At 38.0% G+C, this 21,914-nt stretch overlaps 1 protein-coding gene across 11 annotated transcripts in view; it reads right to left on the bottom strand.

The window, feature by feature from the left end:
* kiaa1468 (KIAA1468 ortholog) overlaps nt 1–21,914 on the bottom strand; it is a 44,172-nt gene that overhangs the window by 12,012 nt on the left and 10,246 nt on the right. For 4 of the 11 annotated variants that reach the window (XM_015389721.1, XM_015389767.1, XM_015389752.1 and 1 more), the window contains 20 exons: nt 21,420–21,614; nt 20,063–20,157; nt 19,773–19,902; nt 19,538–19,695; nt 17,313–17,388; nt 17,135–17,230; nt 16,356–16,379; nt 10,403–10,515; nt 10,217–10,307; nt 8,602–8,673; nt 8,364–8,504; nt 8,084–8,248; nt 7,850–7,997; nt 7,565–7,721; nt 6,147–6,270; nt 5,785–5,833; nt 4,949–5,028; nt 3,760–3,866; nt 3,575–3,674; nt 1,843–1,925 (listed from right to left, as the gene is read on the bottom strand). In XM_015389721.1, the coding sequence (XP_015245207.1) occupies nt 1,843–1,925; nt 3,575–3,674; nt 3,760–3,866; nt 4,949–5,028; nt 5,785–5,833; nt 6,147–6,270; nt 7,565–7,721; nt 7,850–7,997; nt 8,084–8,248; nt 8,364–8,504; nt 8,602–8,673; nt 10,217–10,307; nt 10,403–10,515; nt 16,356–16,379; nt 17,135–17,230; nt 17,313–17,388; nt 19,538–19,695; nt 19,773–19,902; nt 20,063–20,157; nt 21,420–21,614 (2,204 nt within the window). Of the gene's footprint in view, nt 1–1,097; nt 1,181–1,842; nt 1,926–3,574; nt 3,675–3,759; nt 3,867–4,948; nt 5,029–5,784; nt 5,834–6,146; nt 6,271–7,564; nt 7,722–7,849; nt 7,998–8,083; nt 8,249–8,363; nt 8,505–8,601; nt 8,674–10,216; nt 10,308–10,402; nt 10,516–16,355; nt 16,380–17,134; nt 17,231–17,312; nt 17,389–19,537; nt 19,696–19,772; nt 19,903–20,062; nt 20,158–21,419; nt 21,615–21,914 lie in introns of all 11 variants that reach the window. The other 7 variants (XM_015389794.1, XM_015389737.1, XM_015389759.1 and 4 more) reach the window with 4 other exon arrangements.

Genomic DNA, 21,914 nt, shown 5'->3' with positions numbered 1-21,914 from the left:
ACCATAGTTTGGATCACTGCCTACTGCAGAGAACATAGTGGCTACTTAAAACTACAACAATCTACAGGATGGTGTATTTGGAAGAAGGCTGTATCTGCAGAGAAACAAAGACTCAGGATTAAATGTTTGTTGTTTACATTTAAGTTTTTGCCATACTTAAATTTACACTACTATATAACATTTTCCATCCTCTCATCAAAAAGTTACTTTGTTGGATAATTACAGATATTAAAATATGGCTGAACTAAGTGCATATTGTAACCATGTTTAATCCACCCACTGTGTGGGATATACCTTCTGCTAATGTCAATGTAAAAATATAAAGAACAGCTCTAGAGTTATTTTAGATTATAGATATTTGCTATTAGATGGCGCTTCCAAACTGATACCCCTCTCTATTCTCTCTGTTATGTAGGTATAGTTATGATACTGACTACTTAAAGGTACTGAGCAGAGAACAACTAAAATCTGGACTGTGCCTTTAAGTTGAAAACAATGTTTTTACCAGATATGCAAAAAACAAAAACAGACAAAAAAGGCCTCTGATGAGAATTACTGGTATTGATTAAGATTAATGTGGCAATAGGTCCAGTTGAATTAGCCTTCTAATTACAGAAGAACAAGAAAAAAGGAAATCAAAAGTTAACGTAAGCCATCTTAGAGTTATTAGGTTCATAAAACGTTATCATTATTTCCACTGTAAATGCAAATTCATCTTTTTCACTTTATATTTAACAATTAATTTTACAAAACCTGCGAATTGTATAACCTTTTTTTAGAGTTACACAGAATCAGCTACTCCTAAAATGTCAAACAGTGTGAAGGTCTGATGTACAAGTAAATGCCAACTGTGTGTGTGTATATATGACTGTATGCACATAGAGGGATGATATGAAAGAGGCTGCATTCCAACAGGCTGACTATAAATTTAGTCATTAAACTTCTTTCAGCTCTACTTCATCTTTCTAATAGGCAACATATAGCATTTCTAAGGCAAATCAACACAAATTAACTTTGTGACACTGTAAGGACGCAGCCAACAAAATGACAATGATTTCAGAGAGTTTGTCTTTTTAATTTTGTATTGATTGACTCACAATTCAGGCCCACTGCACAGAGTTATTAGGGCTGGAGCCGCCCGACGATCAACTAATGCTTCACTCATGCCTCGAAGAACCAACTGCAAACCCACCACACAGCAGGATGAGAGAGTGGGAGAGGTTTCGGTAAGGGAGAAGTGAAAGTGAGAGGCAGAGATTGAGGGGATAATTACGTTTTTTAGAGTGACAGAGAAAAGAAGAGGGGGGAGAAGATAAATAGAGAGATGGGGCAAAATTTAACCAACCACCAATAGAGTCCTGTAGAAGATACCCTGCTTTGAACCAGGAAAGGTTGGGGGAGGAAGAGGAGGGGAGGGGATAACAGATGAGCATGCAGGGATGACGCTGCAGATTTGGGCCGTATTCATGCACCAGTCTGAAGGGAATGGGTTAGTGTTAAAGACAGATGAGGCAATGAGCGCTGGCATGCGTTAGTGTTGCAGATTGATGAAGAAGGCTTGCAGAAAATTTGTGTCACCAGTGGTTGTGCAGTAGAACCACCCCAGCACAGCCTAAACCCAAACAGGAGCCACTTCAAATGAAAAACAAAGCCAATTTAATGCAAAATGCTCTCATGGAAATCCTACATCTTGAAAGGATTAAATTATGTTGTTACAACTGATCTGGTTTTTGCTGTAAAATTTGCTCCACGCTGGTGCAGACTTGTTCTAGTGTGATAGTTCTCAGGCGGCGGAGAGAAGGGGGAAAGAGACGCAGCATTGTTTACTGTTGTTCCACTTACATTTCAGGGTCGGAAGACAGTGTGATGAGAGCCGGCACCACTCTCTGAGCTACCAGCGTCTCATTCACCCCCTTCACCAGCAGCTGATCGGATTGGACAGAGCCAGCCGTGATGTCACATAGGTGGGCGGGGCATTTGGGACAAGAGCGAGCAACACCGGCAAAAGACAGAGAAGAAAAAAAAAACAAAACAAACAAAACAAAAAAGCAAAAGAAAGTAGGGGGGAAAAAAAAGAAAAAAAAAAACAGAAAAAAGAGGAATAAAGTGATATACAATGACAAGAACTATAGCTGCAAGGCACAGAACGGCACTACACGCAGCAGGCAAATATGTGTACATTAAGTTTTACACATTCACACACACATCCACTCATATACTGGTTCAACTCCACAGCTACTAACGCCATGGGCTCTTACCGCAGACTCCTGATCAAATTCTTTTGATCAAATTAAATTTAGGAAGACATTTTTTTTTAAAACTTGGAATTTGATCAGGCATTTGCGGCAAAGACCCACCCCCTTCGATCCACAGTCCTATCAGTGGTGGACAACTCTTCACTATGAGATGGTGACAGTGATGTGCTTTAGGAAAGGGTAAGAAATCTACAAAAGAGGGGCAACATGAAGACAGCTTGCCATTCTTCCTCCCCCGAGTGTAGAAAAAAAATAGGCCAGATTCAACTGTTATAACCAGACCCTTATGCCAACATCTGAGCTAAATGTGCAAAGACAGCATTAAAAATCAGCAGATTATTGCAGATCAGTGATGTTTTCCTTAAGATCTGATATCTTAACAGTAAAGGCAAAGTTTATTTGAACATCCGCTTCATTAAAGGGTGCCGTTTAGAAGCTTTCCAGTGCACATTGAAAGATCTGATGTTAGCTTGAGGAGGGTTTAGCCATACAGTTGGAGCCAGAGCAGTGAGGATATTTAGCTGAAGTTTGCAGTTACACTCAAAGGAGAGAACAACTTAACACCATATGCATCTTTAACAGCAGCAAAAAGCAAAGCTAGCACAGTTACAGCATATAAATGAACATTAAAATAAATGTAAACTATCAAAACTTAGCTGTAGGTTTAACTGCTGAAGACAATTTCTACATACTAAAAATGTTAGAATGTAATCATCATTTAAACATAAATAATTTTTCTATAATCAAAAATGCAACACTTCAAATGAAGCATAAATATGTAATCATAAAGCAAAAAAATAAAACTGATCATATCTTCTTTTTAGGGATGTCCCGATGTGATATTAATATCATATATTTGTCTGATATTAGCCAAACAACTAATTTTATCTTAAATCTCTGATATTTTCAAGCTAATAGAAACACTCTGCATCTGTTAAAGGTTTCTCTAACTCAACAAATAAGTTAAATGGCTCAGTTGTTTTCATACCTTTTGTTGATGACTTATGTTCCCTGTTTTAGGGATATTACTTGATCAACCTTTTCCAACATTGTGCCTGATAAAACAAGTAATAATAGCTACTATAATTCGTTTTAATACCATATCGGGTCATTATCTGCATTGGCAAATTCTCAAAGTCGCAAAATTTGTATCGTATCGGAAATGAAAAAGCTGTACTGGGACATCCCTACTTCTTTTTCATATTTAACTTTTCTGACCAACTGCTTTTGCTTAATAAATAATAATTATGTCTGTGACTAAAATTAAATATTAGTAGAAATGTAAAGAAAAAAAATCTACATTAGAGTTTCTTCCATACCTCAAACATTCGTGCTGCAGTACATCGGACCAGAGCGGATGTATGGACCACTCCGTACCATAAGACAGTCAGCAGCAGTTCATGATACACTGGGTTGGCACTGGCACACACAGAAGCATTGAATAAAGATGTTGCGTCAACTGTCAATATAGCCAATTATCATCTTATATATTATATATACTTACCCCAGTTCTACAAAGGAAGCCTTCAGGCTGTCGAGAGAAGCATGGGACAAAGACAGGGTCGTCATTACATCCTCCAGAAAACCCACCAAAAGCTTGCGATCTTCTTCCTGTAAAAACAAAAACATAATACCTTTACATTTTCATATTCACACAAGTATGAAACATATTTAATTTCTATATAAGCTTAAATCACTTTGAGTGTTTCTTTTTTGAACTGTGCTAAAAGCACAGCATTGTAAATGTTTACCTTGTCTAGAGGGCAAATCCCTTCAGAACAAAATTATCAAATAATTAGTTGGTTTTAGTGCCGTTGGTATGGAAATGAACAATAACACAAAAATTATCTGCCAAACATAAATGTTTTTGACACTAGTATGCAAGTTCAAGGGTTAAATTAAAAATGATGATAACTTTACTTTAATTACATAACTTTTTTTTTTTTTTTACATTTCATTAATGGCTGGAGGTATTTAAGAGAAAACACTTTCTCCAATCTAATTTTTTAGTAGTACCAATGCAGGTGCTAAATTCACAATTAAATGGATATAATTTTTTGTAGCAAACTTTAGAAAAATGTCAACCTCATAAGACACCAACAAACAGAATGTCCCTTTAAAGTTAGTTAAAAGAATAAAATATGTTGCCTAAAAGTAGATTTATGTTGGGTACAAATGAACTTGTACAGGAAAAATGTGAAAATATATGATAATGTTAAATTTCTGCTGAATTTAAACCTAAATCCACATAAACTGTATTTGTTTGCATTATATTTAGGAAACCATATCTGACAATAATACAGTTGTTATGGCTGATAGCTGATATTTACCTATTTTGTATCCTATATACATCCAAAGTGCAGACATTCCTTCTCTGCTTAGATAAATACCCATGATCCTTTTCTACATCACATGACCAATCAACTCCCCTCCCCCTCTTGAAGTAAAAACAGAAACTGGATAAAAATAATAATCTTTCATTTATATTAATCCATTTATAGTTATTGGCTTGATAGATATGCGTTTCAAAAATACCAACTTGTGCCAATATTGATGTTGATGCTGATATATTGTTCATTATAAATAAAAGAAAGACCTAATGAGAATCTCAAAGTACTGTAAACCCGTGACTGGTATTGGCCGGAAAACGGACTGTCAACTTAAAAGCCAAATTAGGCTCTCTATAGATTTACCTGATTGTAGCATGTCAGCACCCCAGTGGCATAGATTGGGACTGTGGCTTTGGTCAGAATGCCGTTTCCTGCAGAAGCATCTGAAAGAGCAACAAAATCAGAATAAAACAGATTGTCCAGTTTAGGTGAACTACACAGGGAGGAGAGAGCTACATCAAACAACTGCATCTAATGTACTGTAAAAAAAAAAAAAAAAGAAAAAAAAGGATAACAAAATCTAGTAATCAAACTTTTATGACCTACAGAGAGGAAAGAAACACGTTTTTTACTACAATGAAATGGTTTCTTGAATCGCTCAAACTATTACATGTATCCAGTACATGTCTTTTCAGTGTCATTCCTTTTAAGTACTTGATTGATTAATATAATGCAAAAACAACATGACTATAGTATATCTTAGAGTATAGTCAAGATCTGTTAGCATGAATTTGCCTGAAGGAAATGTGGCATGATTATACGATATATTATTGTGGTATTACAGAAACCCACAGAATGGGACAAATGCTATGTAAAGATCAGAATGACCTCAACACCGAGAGACATTCTGGAGAAAACACATTTCATAAATGGCCACAATACCAAAGCTTTAATGACTCGGCGGCTAAATGAGACCAAGGACCCTGTTATAACTACAGAAACATTTCTGGAATTAAAAACAAAAAAACACAAAAGGAGAAAAAAACTAGAAAAAAGACGAAGGGGAACACCCAAAACTGACCCCAAATAGGTTGTTTACATCAGTTGTGTCTGGAGTCTAAACTCCACCTATCAACATTTTCTCCAGACAGTTTAAACAATGTCTATAAAAAAAAAAGTGAAAGTAAAAGTACACTTACCAACATTCTCTTCTGATAGTCTGAGGATCTCCTGAAACTGTGGTTTCACCTAAACGTGCAAGACGGTAAAAACTGTTTATCCATGTGATTGATCTACTGTGGCTCTTAAACACCATAATGTATTTGCTGTGAAACATTGGTGGTACTTTTGGAAACAAAACATGGTAAAACTTTTCTAGAGTAATTTCTTTTTACTGGTAGAGTTCTAAGGGACCACGGTTATAGTGGAGATATAGAAGCAGCTCATAAATAAATAGAAACAGAGATGTTAAGAAAAAAAATCTAACATAGAAAACTTTAAGAGTGCTTTCTATGAGGCAGTTTAGTAGAATATTTAAGTATAGTAGGTAAGTGAGTTTTACCTTAGTGTTTGTAAAGATCTTGCCAAATGTGCGACAGAGCCTCCAGAAAAAGCGTGAGAACTCGTGAACACAGGTTGATGAAGTCACATTGATTCGACCCACAATCTCTATGAGTTGAGGAAGGCTAAGAAAACATAGAAAAATACATAAATCAAGAATATCTATTATGTGAATCATTTGGGATGCTTCTTTCATCAGGGTTGTCACAATAAGCCATTAAACAGACATTCTAATCAAAGGCACTTTGTCATGTTACCGCCACAAAATGAATTGTTCTTTACTGGGTTTTTGAGATAAAGCACAGTGATACAAATTTTTTGAAGTTTTCATCATCTAGAAATCTGAAAACTTTGGCATGCATGGAGAACAGCTGAGTCTTTACTTAGATTGTTTCTGCAATCATAGCTAGAATGTTTCTGGCTTTCTCCCAAAAGAACTAAAAACAGATTTTTGCAAAAAAGCTAAAGCTGAGCCAGGAGATTCCAGAAGTGTTTTTAGGTGTAGTCATGGATTCTCAGATTTTCTTGGGGATGTGCCTAAGCACACGCACATGCTTCAATCTAAGCAGCAATTTCTCCATGTTTAATGTTCTTCTCTTCAAAAGGGTTACCTTTTGCTCCAGTTTCAAGCCTTTGCTGCCTCTAACAGGTTTGATTTGCAGGACTTTCTTGTATTAAGCTCCACCCACCTTCTAATCAACTTTGACCAGTTTCCGTCCATGTTGAAGAATAGCATGCCTACGTGTCGATGCTAAAATCAACACAACATTTCACTGTTCTGAGATGCCATGTTTTGGATAATATCTAAAGTATTATCTTTATATATGGGCAAAAACATATAGTTTTGTTTTATCTGACCAAAGCATATGCTTCTTTCATCGACTGTGTCCCTTACATGGTCATTGATATTGGCACTGTAATGGACTTCAGAAAGGGGTATCAGTATAAAATGGGCTAGATACAATCTGTGCTCTAATTTGTCTGATGCTTTACAGGCTCTAGTAAAATAAAAAGAGAAAAGAGTTTCAAAAGCAAAGTTCTCGAATAACTGAACCGTCTATGTCTTGACCTTCCTCTATGGTCATGAGATATGGACAATGACCGTAAGAACAAGATCCTGGAAACGAGCTTCATTCAGAAGGTGGCTGGACTCGGATAGAGTGAGAAGCTCAAACTACAGCCTCCGTTTCCCAGAATAGAGCTGGCGAGAAGGTTTGCCGAAGGTTCCCTTATTAATTTGTTACCCCTTGTGGAAGGCTAGAAGTCTATCAGTTTACAGCAGTTGGATTCCAAGATAAATAAATAAGAAATAATCATAAATCCAAATAGGTTTAATCAATAGAATAAGCTACAAATAGGAATTTAAACTTGTCAAAATTATCATAGGTTTCACATGAAGTTCTTCTGTGCATCACTTACAGCTGGTTGACTACCCAAAGAAGGCTCTCCCAACCAGTGGTCCCCTCATGCTCTAGCTGGTGGTCATAAAGGAGCAATAAGGAGCTAAGGAGCTCTCTGCTGCCGATAATAATAGCCATATCCTGGAGAGGAGAGGCTGGCCTTGGAAATCTGGTCACTATAACACATGAAAAGGTACAAAAACAGAAAAAATGCTGCTTATTCATTCCAGATGCATGTTAAAGTTTATACAAACAGACTGAAATCTTTGTTACAAGAGATCTGTGTGTATTTGGGCCATTCTACCTTCTATTGCAGGTATGTCTTCGTGGAGTTTGGCTCTACTTGTAAAGGGTGCGTTTTGCAGCACCACTGCAAACAGAGGGGGAATAAGGGACTGAAGAGCTGAGAGAAAAACATGCAGTTTGTGTTCATCCAGACCATGTTCTCCCTGCTGTAGAGAAAAAAAGAGCCCAATAGAATGAAAGGAAACCAACATCAGAGTATAGAGATTTTATAATGCAACACTCAGAAACTCACTGTAAGCAGTTTCTCTATACGAGCCAGTAGGGAAGGTATGAGTGCAGTATGTAGGTTGCCCAGTTCTAAGGTCCAGGCAGCAAAGGCAGGGATGAATACCTGGTGGACTGCATTGACCACCCGCTCTGACGGGTCCCCAAGGGACAGAAGCATTAACTCACATCCCTGCAATGCACAAAACAGCAGATTGACAGAAATCCTAAAACACTCAAAAAAAAAATCCTTTAAAGCCGTCAAATATCTCTGGTAATTCTTTTCTTTTTTTTGGTAAATTATATACCTGGGCGTACTTGTCAGAGTCATCGATGTACCCCATTATAATACCCAAACTTTTGACCACAGCCTCTCTGACCATGTCAGCCTTGTCTTCAGTTAGCATCTGCTGCAGCATAGACAACACCAGGGAGCTTCGAATTTCCTTCTGGAGAAAAAAAAAACGACAAAGAAGTTGAAAGTGAGTTTTATGCATCACTGTCTTACACATTTGTCACTGTACACTGTGCAGAGTGTAAACTTACAGGCAGGTAAGGTGCTAAGGCGCCACAGGCTTCAGCCACCAATAACCGCCTCTCAGGATACTTGTGGTTAATCTATGAAGGCCAAACGTACACATGGAAATGTTCAATGTAAAAGAGGAACATAAGTTGAAAAGGAAACCAGACAGACAGAGATGTAGTCACAATGGAATGGAAACAAATAGCATACCAAAAAACATCCTGACCCTGTGGAAACCCAGATTTGTCTCTGTCTGCAAATTCTTAGGATCTGACCGGCTAGAAGTGGCTGTCACCGTGGTAACGGAGTAAGTTTATCAAAAATTGTGGTCAGACAGGTGGCAATAAAAACAAAACCGCTATCGCATTCATGTCAGGGTCTCTCACAAAGCATCGAAAAACAACTTCCAAAATCAGAGAACAGCCTTAAAAAGATTTTTCCCTAAAACCAAGTGATCACTTAAAATTGAAGTCCCCAGAAAAAGAAGAAAATAATCATTGTTCAGAGTTAACGAGAACAGAAATGAACATATATGGTTATCTGATGGTTAATTATTTCAATGATCAGCATAACTAGAATACTACTCCTTTATGCAAATGTAAAGCAGAAGGAAACATTTTTCAAAATGCATCACCAATGAAAGGCTAAAAAAAAGTGTGGCGTTCAGAAGCACTCAGCAGTCTTAACCTTGAATAAAATCTAGTAAAACCTATTGAGATCCCCAAATTAGTAAATGCAGTACATTTGTGTCTGATATAATTAATTCATAATTTCAAAAGTTGAGCTTTAAACAATAAGGAAAGAGGGAGGCAAAACTTAAAACCTTTAAAGGTAAGTTTGTTCACCTAAACTGAAGCTCTGGCCTTGGGAAAGCACTAATCAGAAGCCCAGTTTGCAGCTTGCAGGGGTCACACTTATAATTAGGCCTGGACCATTAACTGCATTTGAAATATAACGTAAACACCACAACCTTAGTAAAGATATGGAAGAAGGTGTTCTGGGCATAGAACTCTCATGTTCTCATTCATTCTGGATGAATCATCCCTGACATAAAATCTGTTGTTGACAGAATATGCTTAGGGAACAGTTTCATTTATAAAACGCTGTAAGGTGCTCAGAGTACATGGAAAGATAGATGCAGCTACAAACAGGACAAAAAAAAAAACTGGCTTTTAAAATATGCAGAGGTGGATAAGTCCAGCCCAAAAAGTAAAAACCCTGCCTAGTCTCCTTCATCCTGTTGAATTAACTGGTGATCAAGTGACTCCTAGTCTCTGTTGTGGAGCTGGAAAGGCAAACGGTTGGAGCTAATCTCTGTACAGGGTTTTTTTAATGGATCTGGATTGTGCACCTGTTAAAAAATTTGTCTTCAGTTGTGCTTCCAAAAGCTCCAAAACTCTTAACATTGCAAATAGGGGAGGATGCCAGAGTCCCTGGGCAGCTGTTAAAAGGTTCTGTCACCTTTTTTTTTTTTTTTATAAAAAAAAAAAAAAAAAAAATCCATAACTGTTTACTGTGGGCTGCAAAAGACTAAAACCTGGGGTTGAGATTAATCTTCCACATAATAATAATTTAAAAAATATTTTATGTAGGATTCTTATATACAATTTGAAAGTAAAAAAAAACTCTTAAGAGTACCTGCTCCCAGCACTGAGGAAGCAGCTCAGCTTCGACCCGGGTCGGACCCACATGTCTTGCGAATGCAACGCAACCAGTCAGGATCATTTGTCTACATAAACACAAAGTGGGTAGTTTAATAAAACTTCCCTTTGATCATCCATTTATTTTTTATTTTTTCATTTTGGAAGGATGGTAAAAACTCACCTCTGCTCATCATCTGGTCTCTTGATCAAATTAAAGAGGATATGGAGGAGCTGGTCTCGCTCTTTAGGCTCTGGGTGAAGGCATGCTGTGCATAATATGAGGGGAATCAGCTCCTATGGGTGAGAAGAGGACAGACAGAGGATCTCACATTATATAAGTCATCTTCCATAACCAGAGCTTGTTAAACAACAAGAGGAAAAAGTGGCTTAATAGACACCGAGCAGGCCAGTCAATTACTGGAGAGGCAGGAATGGAAAAAGAGGTGAAATATTTAAAAAAAATTGGAAAATCACAAGGAAAATACAATACATGGGACAAACTTTTGGAAAATAAAAGTCCTCTATGAACACAGAACACTTGCTTACCGTCAATATCTTGTCAGTCTTACAAGGACTCAATCAGCTTTGTAGTCACAATCCTACACACACATTTAGAGGCACATACATTTGCAAACTGCATGCACACAGACAGACACAGCTGGATATGGACACACATAACATACAAGCTCCCCTCCTAAATCTGAGCTTTATCCGAGTTCAGGCAGAGTTCATGGGACCTCTAGCCAGAAGGGAGAGAGCTCAGTTGCCCTTGATAGAGGGCCTCCATGGCCAAAATGCGGTCAGTCCTACATTCCCTACAAACACACCAAAATTAAAGACTGAAAATGGAGTTAAAAATATATTTTTTTTCCTTTCCGAGAAGATAGAATATCTTCTTGCCAAACTCTGGGGGAGCCTACACTAAATGGACATTACTGAGAGAACTGGGTAAAGATAGGGTTCTGGTGAGTCACTCGTCAGTGTTGGACGCACCCTGTGAAAGTTAGCCAGGCTGGCTGACTGTTACAAAGTTAAAAACCCAATAATAAAGTATCACAGGGTGTTTAAAGTTTCTAATGAAAAGTTCAGTTTGGGGGAAATCAGTTCATGTGTCCAGAACTTGTTAAGAAACTGAGTTCAGACAAATTAACCCGTCACATTCAATCATTTCTTTTGTCTTGGCGTCTGAGAATAACTTCATGAGAGCAGTTTTCTAAATGCCTTCAAAGGCTCGTTCAAACATCTGCTGGAATTCATAGATGTAAACCCATCAGAGTCTAGAAACAACTGATGACTCTATTCAAAATATCAATCCTTGTGTTTCAGAAAGACAGACTCCTTCAGGGGGTTGGACAGAATAAACTGACCTGTTCTGGGAAACACTGTGGGACGATTGGTATTTGAGGAGAGGCATCGATTCAGTTTGTCTCTGGCCCCAGAGTTAACACATACTGGTTGATATTAAAGACCAGAGTATGGACAAAAATATTAGAAGTTTGATTTAAAACAGCTTTTCAAATTCCACACAACTGTGATGCAAATGAAATGCTTGGCTTGCTTTAAGGCGCAGCTGGCATAAGAGTCTTGGCTAAGAGCAGATTCCGATGATGCCATATCAAACCTCTTACAAGCAGATGCTGTACAGTGGGTATTTATCACATTGTTTTGATTAAGAAAACTTTTAGAAAACCATTGTACATTCAACCAATTATATAATAATCTATAACTCTACTCTAATCTTTTTAAGTGTCCATTAAAGGTCCAATGTAATGAATTAAGCCTTTTAAAGTCACCTAAAAGTAGAATCTATGATGAAACTTATCCCTTAGAATTGAGCAGTTCTTAATTCATTTTAGTTATTTCCCTTAATTTCTGAAGAAACTCACTTGCTTTCAAAGCGAATTTGCCTCCCCCACCCTGATGTCACCTGTAGCCCCATTTATACAGTACTACCCTTTTGAAATCGTGCTGAGATCGGTCCAAGCACTGTAACAGAGATAACTGTTGAGTGTAAATGGCACGCACAACTGAACTGGACCACGCCAGACAAAACCGAACCTCTACTAGTTCATCAGTAGGGCAGTCTGCGATTCAGTTCTGGCTCAGTTCTCAGGTAACAAAGAGCGCATGAGCAGACTGTGACCTTACAGTCAGCCTCCGTAATCATGAAATTTCAGACATTCATAAAAATACTGGCTTCCTACCGTGCCACAGGATTTCTAGTGATGATTCTGCTTAGCAGTGTGATGACCCCCCACTGTCTTTTCCTGCTTCTGGGAGCCCTGATTAGACTATCGTTTGTCATATCCACTTCCCAAAGCAAACTCTTGTTAAGCAAATTCACCAAAGGCTGCCATTTTTGCCTCACTCTCCTCAAACTTCCTGAATGTTAAAGGCGCTGCCATGTCAGTTTGCTTTTTTACCTCTAGAGAGAAGTAGTACCATAGATCGTCACTGGGAGGTGATGAATCGTGAGAGTTGTGTGTAAATGGTCGTACGGAACCAAGCTCGTCACGGATCGGCTTTCAGAGGGTAGTGTAAATGGGGCTTAAGTCATGCCGTATCACACCAGTCCTGAAGCTGAACAAATTCTATAGCCCCATTGATGCTACCCTTTTGAAACCTTGCAGAAAAACGGTCCGAGCACAGTAAATGATACAACTGTTGAGTGTAAATGGAACTCAACTGAACTAGACTGTGCCAGACAGACACAACCGAACCCCGCTAAATCTGGTACTAGTTCAGCAGTAGCGCTCGGCCCAGTTCATCAGTGGCTCGGTTCTCTGATAACAAAGAGTGCATGAGCAGACCCCATTATCTACTATTTAAAGTCAGCTGACTCATTGCGTAGGTTTTCTGGTGTGTCCAGCTTTGCAACGCACAGCTCTCTTCACCTGTTCACAAAAAAACTTCTTCTTAGCCTACCAACAATAATCGGCATCAAAAGAGCGTGGTGCAATTTGGGATGATGCCAAGACCGAGGCTCTCATTGAAATTTGGGTGGAGGTATCCAGGCACATTAGTTCTTGTATCTTTACGTAATTTCCCACCTTCAGAGCTGTAGTATCTTGGACCGCTGATAGGAGGCGAGGAATAGTGCTAGCACGATGTGTAAATGGTCGTAAGAACCAAGCTCGGCAAGGATAACTGATCCAAGCTTGGTCCGAAATTAAAAGAAAAGAGAATGATTAGCTGCTGAAAGAGCCACTTCGTCTTTACTTTGAGCAAGAACCATTGCACTCCGCCAAACATCACCTCTCCCTGATTGGACAAAGCGAGCTTTTGTTTACAGAGCCAGCAATACACTGATGAGATGCATGCTTCTGATGGGGGCATTCTTATGCAGATATTCTCCAACTGCTCGTTTTTACAGTAAGGGAGTGGCTGCTGCTTAGATAGTACAACGAAGGATTACTTAGAGATGCACAAATCAAGGGAAATAGCAATTTTTGCAACTTTTATTTTTTTTAAAATAGCATTATAATATTATACAAACCTAAAAAAAATATTTGTCATGATATAGGCCCTTTAATTACCAAAGAATTCATCCTAGAACAGGTAATTCATCCAAATAGATTTAAATAACAGTATTTCCACTTGAATTCTATACTTTAATAATAAATAAATATTGAAAATCAGCATGTATTTTTCTTATGGAGACACAGCAAACCGTTTTGTGATTAGAATAAGTTAAATTTCACAACTATATTCTACTCAGTGAATGCACCACACCCAAGAACTGCTGGGCCACAAAAACAACACTGTGGGGTGTGGACGGAGTAACTGAAAGTCAGTAAGGGATGTTTAAAAGGGAATCAGGGAAAAACACAGAAGGAAAAAAAGGAACTATGAAATCAATCATTAATAATTAATCAGGTTATTCCGTGAAATTGTAACTGCTTGAAAATAACCTCAACACACATAATCTTAACTAAAAGAAGACAGCTCATCCTGCACATTTGGATTATTGATAGAAAAGTTGATTGTTTTTGTTTCCCCTTCATTTAGAAAAAAAAAAAATCCATTAAACGGGGGGATCAGAAATGGGTGCCTGTCTCTGAAAATACTTGTAAAGTAAAAGCTTTGCATGAATGGGAGTAGGAAAAAGTTCTCGTAAGTTAAACATTTAGATTTTATAGTTTTTATAGAACAAAAGTGAGAAGTTGTTGTTTTAGTAAAAAGCAGAGAAAAGACTGAAGGGTGGTCTCAAATAGGATGCAATTGGAATTCCACTGCTACAATGGAGACCTGTACCTGGAACCAAAACATGGTGTTTACTGATTTACAGAGTCTGATAATACAGCCAGGTGGCAGGCAGTCAGAAACGACTCACTGTTTCAGGTCAAACACCTTTTGTCTGCAACTGGCTGTCACATTTTAACAAAAGGCGGGTCTTCAGACTTGTGGTGGTCACAGAGTCTTAAGTTGCAAAACAGAAGTGTGAGCAGCTGCATCTGCAAATGAATCTATGGGGTAATGATCTGTGAATCTAACTGACACAGAGCAAAGTCCACAACACTAAAGAGGGGCTCCAAAGTATTAGCCTCCGGCTATAATTCAACTTCTCACCAACTTCTCCCTTTTCTTTGTTTACCTTGATTAAGCTTAGAGATTATAAGCCTCTGAATGGCCTTAGGTTGATTTCGCCTCCTTTACCAAGGTGATATGCAAAGCAAGTTATTACAGCAAAACCAGACTTACCTCTTTTTGACTACCACAAGATTTACTGTATTGTTTCACTGTTCAAAAATTCAAATTGTTTGCGGCTGTGATAAACACAAATCGCATGCAAGTAGTCCATGTAAACCTGTGCGTGTGTGTGTGCTTCTTTCCTTTTCACTAGGAGGATACCTTGTCTATGCCTATCTGTCTGAATGAAGTAAAGAGCAGAAATGCAGTAATATTTGATTCAGATATGCTAAAATAACTACTTACAATGCCTTGTACATATATTCATATTCTTCTGATCTATTCACATTTGTGGTAGACAAACGCGCAGTGGTGTTCAGTTAAATGGGAGGAAATTATCCGTTTTTTATATATATATATATATATATTTTTTTTTTTTTTTCTACAAACTACTTCTGAAGAAAGAGAGGTGTGCATTTGTGTTCAGCAATCTGAAGATCACAGAGGTCGGACCTACACTCAAAACGCTGCATGTAGCAGAAAACATCACGCTCGCCAGTTAATATGGATTATCATGATGGTGGCAGCATCACACCTGGAGATGCTAGCCCTCCAGCAAGGGTTAGGATTTTTCTTTGTAAAAATATTTCCTTCACAATCTATTTGTCAGGATCCGGTGTGAGAAGCGGCTGTCAGTCCGCTGCAGCCTCTCCTTCTGTGGTGGTCGGTGATTGGCAGGACGGCCGGGACGTGCAGCTGATCCGCGTTTTGTGCTGATGATGGGAGGCAAATATAGCGTAAGGCTGCAAGCAGATAACCCTCAGTGTTAACCGAGTGTGGTATGCCTCATTAGGCCACTGTCTCACAAACCGCTCTCGTTCCCCGTCCTAACGCTTTGTCTCCTGTACCCCGAGGATGCATCACTCCGGATCCCACTACGGTGCACCACTCGATCGCAAGCTTGTTCCCTTTTTCTTATAATAAATTCTTTTAACCTGAACCGGATCTCCTGAGTGTGCTCTGCATGTGGGCAAAAGCCTTAAAAACCAGGACACTATTGTTATCACACATTTAAAAAACAGATGCTAGTGCCTTTAAAAGGTTTAATAGGTATGAATATTTATCTGAGGCATTGCATGATACCATTTCAAAATAAATTGTATATTTAGTATACACAATAGGTTTGTGTATATATTTTTTTCCTGTTTAACTCATAATAAAACCTAAACATTAGACACAGCAAAGCAAAAACGCAGGAACATTAGCAAAGGAAAGCAAGAAAAACCCCAAAAAGCTAAAACTGCTGTATTACAGGACTGTAAACTAAATGTCTTTCAAGTGATGCAAAATCCTTTCATGAATTATAACATCTAAGTATTTACTCAGTTTTACTCATTTGGCATCATTTTTAGCAGTTGTAGCTTTAGGGGTGGGTTGGTCATTAGCTGCTTTTTTTCCTATGGGTCACGTCAGAACTGTTAAGATGAGTGCACGAAAAGACTCACCTGGCAAAGATGTGAAACCATTCTCTAGAAGAGAGGCATGCATGAGAGTGAGAGAATGAGTGAGACGAAAAGAGGAAAAGAAATAAAAACCAGTGAAAGGCCAGCAAATGTGACAGAGCGATCCAAAGTAGTAGCAGAGAAATGACCACGATGGCAGGCGTTAACAAATGTCCCCTTTAAACAGGAGGGCATTTCAGATCAATAGATGAGACACACCGCAGCAGAACATTTACTTGATCAGAAAACAAACAAAATAAAAATAAAAGAAAGGTGCTCTGTGCCGATTTTGTACAAACAACTTTTGGCGAACCGCTCTTCAGAACATTAGAAAGCTCCAAGACTTTAATATTGCAGCATAACAGGTATGTTAGATTTTTGAGACTATTGAAAGCAAAAAAGAAGATGTGCTAATCTGAAGAAAATGCACTAAATAATCCTGCCACAGTAGACGATTTAAAGAAAAAGCAGATCATAGGGATTAGGTTTCTTAAGGTTTAGTTAAGTAATATATAAAATGTACAGACACAACAAATTAACTATAAAAAAACCAGAACTTTATTAAAGACCTAAAGGTTTAGGACTAGTTCCCATAAAATGTATGTTGGCACAGCTTAGATAGAAGAGCAGAATTTGTCTTTGTAACTCCCAATAAAGATCCCTGCTAAATTCTGCTGCTTTGTGTGCATCTATTGGATATAAAGACAAGATGCGTGTGATAAAATGGATACAGGGGAGGCGAGGAAGAGAAGCACAAGGGGGGAGTAGAGGAGGAGGATTACCTCTCGTTTAGCCAGGAGGACGTTGGGAACGATGTGAGGAAGACAGCGGCCCAGCATCAGCATCACGCTTTCCTCGCTGTCGGCTATACGAGAAACCTGGAGACAGAGGGATACTTCTAAGCTTCTGCTGAGTTTTAATCTATTGTTTGTTTTTTTTTTTATATTTCAAGGAACTGACCTCTGCTCCAAGTCGACTGTCAGAGCACATTCTGCAGAAAGACAGCAAGGCTTGCTGGAAGGCTGGAGATAACTTCCTGGAATACCAAAAATAAGTGAAGTTGGGAAACCATTATTATCGTGCAGTGTTCAACTTTTTCCTCCTAATTCCGAACGAAACTTGGCTATTGCCTTTACCACGGAATGACAGAGGTGCAACCAGAGCCAAGCTGCAAGAGGGCTACAGTGCTGCAATTTTCTAATGCCACTGCTGTCTGCTTTACACACAAAATTAAGACATTAGTGTTTTAAATAGCTCCATTCCCACGACTTCGTTTGCAGCACTTTAAGATACATTAATGTAAAGTGCAATAGAAATATTTTTTTTTTCAATAACTTATCATTATTACCTTCAACTCCACTCAGACTTAGAACTTTATTTGTCTTTTATGGCCACTCCTGATGTCAGGAGCACACAAAAACTCCTTTATCTATCTACAACCAGTTCTTGGTCTGCTATTGATTGCAGATCCAATCTTTGTAGATGCAAAACACCAACTTATCACACCTGATGTTTTTTGTGCACATGCAATTTAGAGATATTGAATTTTTAAAGATTAAGTCTTCTGGGTTTATATATGTAAGGCAGACAGTTAGTTCTGATATTCTCTAATGGTTGAAACACTACATGAAGGTAAAAGATGTAAGAAAATATGTTTAACACAATGATTAAATAGAACTCTCCAATTTCACAGCAAAGTAAAAACATGTTATTACACAAGAGGGCAGACCTCATGGTTGCAAAACCAAACAACTACTACCATCTAGTGGATATGTCATGCAACTACACCATAGTTTAAAATTGCAGTTTCATCTTAACATCCCACACTTTTTGAACTTACGATTGAAAAATGAACAAATAAGCTAAAAAAAACCTGTCAAAGTAATCAAATCATAAGCCTAGGTTTTATCCATATGTCTTTTATAGGTACACAGGCAACAAAAGAATAGCTAGGGAAACATATGCTGCTTGCATTGTTCCTTCTGGGATTTCCTCACAACTAATAAGCATTTCATTAACAGGTAACCCAGCCATTTTTTTTTTTGTTTTTTCATGAAACATACAAACTCCAATGGTACCCAAGATGGATGCTTCCAATAAACATACATTGATAACATCTACTCTCAGAACACCCCTGTGTAAAGAAGAGGCAGATACATTTATAATCAGTGTTTTTGACAACATTCAGGGCCCCACTTATTGATTCAAGTGGCTGACTGTATTCGGAAAACTTCAAGGAGACACTTAAGAAAAAAAGAATAAATTAAAATGTTTGTCTTTCATAGAGAAAATCTAAAGTCATATATGAACAGAGGAATACATTATAGCAATAAAGATTTTCTTCCATTTCAAATTGCCCATTGGCGTGTCAATGTTGATAGATATTTCATTACAAAAATTAAAATAACAACTCAAACTGTGTTTCATAGAATCTTTTATGTAGAGAAAAACAATATCCAGGGTTTGACAATCAATTTGAGGCATTTCAGCCAGTCTAGACTGTTAAGTGGTGAAATTAAACTTGGAAACTGCAGCTAAAGCTTAGCCTGGGTGCCAGTCCGAACTTAGTCCCGCCCACAAGGTTTGAGTTCGGGGAAGTTCGGTCTGGCTCTGCTCCATAGTAGCGCGAGTATTATTGCCCACTGTCAGGCGATCCAATCAAATTGTCAGGGTGGGCTTTATACGATGATGGACAGATGATCTAGAGTAACGTTATCAACCACGTGACCAAAGCGCGCTTGGGTGACAACAATAATGGCTGCCGCTGGAGAGTTTGGGTGAGTAGATTCTGCTATTAGGTCTGTTCTAGAAGATATCGACAGCAAATTAATTTTAAAAGAGGAACAGAGAAACGCGATCAAGTCTCATCTTCTTATTCTAGGCGTGAAACTGCACGCTTTGATTTTTGTGGACAACAACTATGCCTCGCTTAACATACGTCATGCACTCCGTTGCTCTTATTGGTTGTAGGTCTATCCAGTTGAGTGCAGAGGCATTTTTTTCTGGTTCGTTCGAAACACGCCCCATAATCACAGCTCTATGGAGCAGTATCAGACTCATATTCTGACTAGAATTGAGTCGGACTACGTCAGGCTAGCTAAAGCTGACTGCCAGTATGGATTTCAGGGAGATATACAGGTGATAAATCTGACATTTGTTTTTTTCTTGCATTCATATCCACTCACCTGTTTGGTTGATCAAACTGGACGTGGGGTTGCCCAGTAACTTTGTTACAGGTCTGTTGTTGGGGCGGTGATGTGTTCTGAGTGGAGGGCGAGACCAGGTCATTTTCAGCCTCTGAAACCCCTCGGATGTCTAGATAATGACCATTATCTAGAGAAGGCTAAGAGTATGAAAATATATGCTTAAAGGATTATTCTCTAACACATGTTTACATAATCTGCCTAATAAACCACATACCACAGAAGGAGGGTTAGTGGAACAAGCCTTTGAGGTGCTTGAGGAGGAGAGGTGTGGTGAATTTTGGGAGCACAGCTCCAGAGAGGGTGGAGGTGGAGAGGAGACGCTCCTTTTCAGGGTCTGAATCTCACTGTGAACAAAGATGAACAAACAAATAACAATAGAATCTGTTAATAAAAAAATATAAAAATCAAGACTGGGGACATTTATTTAAGAATTTCCAAAAGCATAATCGGCCTTAAAAGAATATATAAACCCATGGAGAAAAGTAGTGAGTTGTTTGAAAGCACCTTTGCAGCTTCTTGATCTGCTCAACAAGGCTCTGCTTCTCGTTGCTCAGGAGGCTCAGCTGGTACTCCAGTTCTTGAACAACTTCTGACTGTTGCTGGAGAAAAATGAAACAAAATTGGTCATTTGGGGTAAAAAGCTGCTTCAGTACACTATTTGTTAAAGTAGTAACTATACAGGGTATATACAGGAATTATTACTTAGAATGTAATACCATTGCATTGTTTTTAAGACCAAAACAACTTTAAGCTGCAAATGTGGTGGAAACCTTTCAAATTTAGAGAATAATTGTAAAGATGTTAAATACTGGCAATATTTTGTTTAACATTTTATGTTGGTGGGTCTATTAATGCTTACGATTCAGGTCAACAACTATTACTCAAATATAAAGACACTTTGGCAGTTTTTGGACTCGATAAAAACATTGATCAGTAAAACAAGTTTTTGCTACATAAACCAAACTCAAGACGAAGGCTATTTTATTATCTGTATGAAGAGAACAGAGTCTTTCTTCTGTGCATTCTGAATGAATGACAAATAGAAAACAGAAAAGGTTACCAGAAATGCAGTTATGGTGCTTAACATTTAGTGGCATTATGATAAAGAAAATCCAAATTCCTGCACTAGCATCAAACATATTTTTCTCTGTACACTTTTTTTTTCTCAAAATGTTCAAAACTTCGACTTGTGAAAATGTTCTAAGACTTATAAAGAAAAAAAAAGTGTTTTATTAAGTCAGTTTTGGCTCCTCTACATTCCTTTAAGTGGAAATAATCTGTGTTGTGCTGAACAGACTATGCTGGCCCTTTAAACCGTGTCTTACCTGTTCTACAACATCATTCGAAGCACTTTAGAGCCAGTTTTCTTATTTCTAATCTCTTTTTTAGACAGATGCCTTCATTCTTTTACGCTGCCATGCAAAGGTGTCAAGTAACAAAGTACAAATACTTTGTTTCCTTACTTTAGTAGAAATTTTAGCTACCGGTATCTATACTTTACTGGGCTAATTATTTATAAAAGAACTTTTTACTTCTACTCTTTACATTTTTTTTTTAATTATCTTTACTTACTACTCCTTATATTTTAAGAATATAATTGTTGATTTTGTTTTATTTAAGCTCATTTTCGTTATGGCCTAATGGTATTTAAATAAAAGGTAAAATTTAATGTTTTAATTTTAAGAACTATTGAAGATTTTTTTTGTCTGGTGATGCAAAATATATAATATCTGCAATAAATTATCATTTTAAATGGACTGTTTTTAAACAGGGATGCTGTAACAGACATTATGCAAGGTTGTACTAAGGTGGCCGATAGAAAATAATTTGATTACAGATATGCAGAAAGGTGGATGCATACCTGTTGTGACAGGTCAGGCTTCTTTTGGGGCTCTCTAGAAACGCAGTTTCCTGGAAGATCACCAAAAACCACCCCCACAGAAGCGTCTACCTTGTCCCGTGGCGAGCAGAGCACGCTGCCGCCGTTCCTGTAGAGCTGCAACAAGTCGGGGGGTTTCGGGATGTTGAGACCAACGTCATCCCATAACTCGAAGTCCTTGAAATAAATACCAAACAAAAATCAGTAGAAAGTATTTGATCTGTTGCATTTGTTTCTGCCCTCATATGCAGAAAGCTACATTTGAAGTTCTCTTCCTTAAAGGCATAGTGGATGTTTTTTTTGTTTTTTTTTTCATAAATGTAGTTAAGAGACACCCAAGACACTTTTTAGATAATTGTGCATGCTCAAGATCATCTAAACGACTCTTTTGCTTCTCAGGGGGAACAGCTTTCACATGTGCGTGTGAGTGAACAACGCCTGAAGACAGAAGATAAATTACAATTTTTTTAGAATTGC

This window comes from Cyprinodon variegatus, unplaced genomic scaffold (assembly GCF_000732505.1).
Source record: "Cyprinodon variegatus isolate N-32 unplaced genomic scaffold, C_variegatus-1.0 Scaffold20, whole genome shotgun sequence".
In the NCBI taxonomy this organism is placed as follows: domain Eukaryota; kingdom Metazoa; phylum Chordata; class Actinopteri; order Cyprinodontiformes; family Cyprinodontidae; genus Cyprinodon; species Cyprinodon variegatus.
This window is presented reverse-complemented; position numbering and strand designations above follow the sequence as displayed.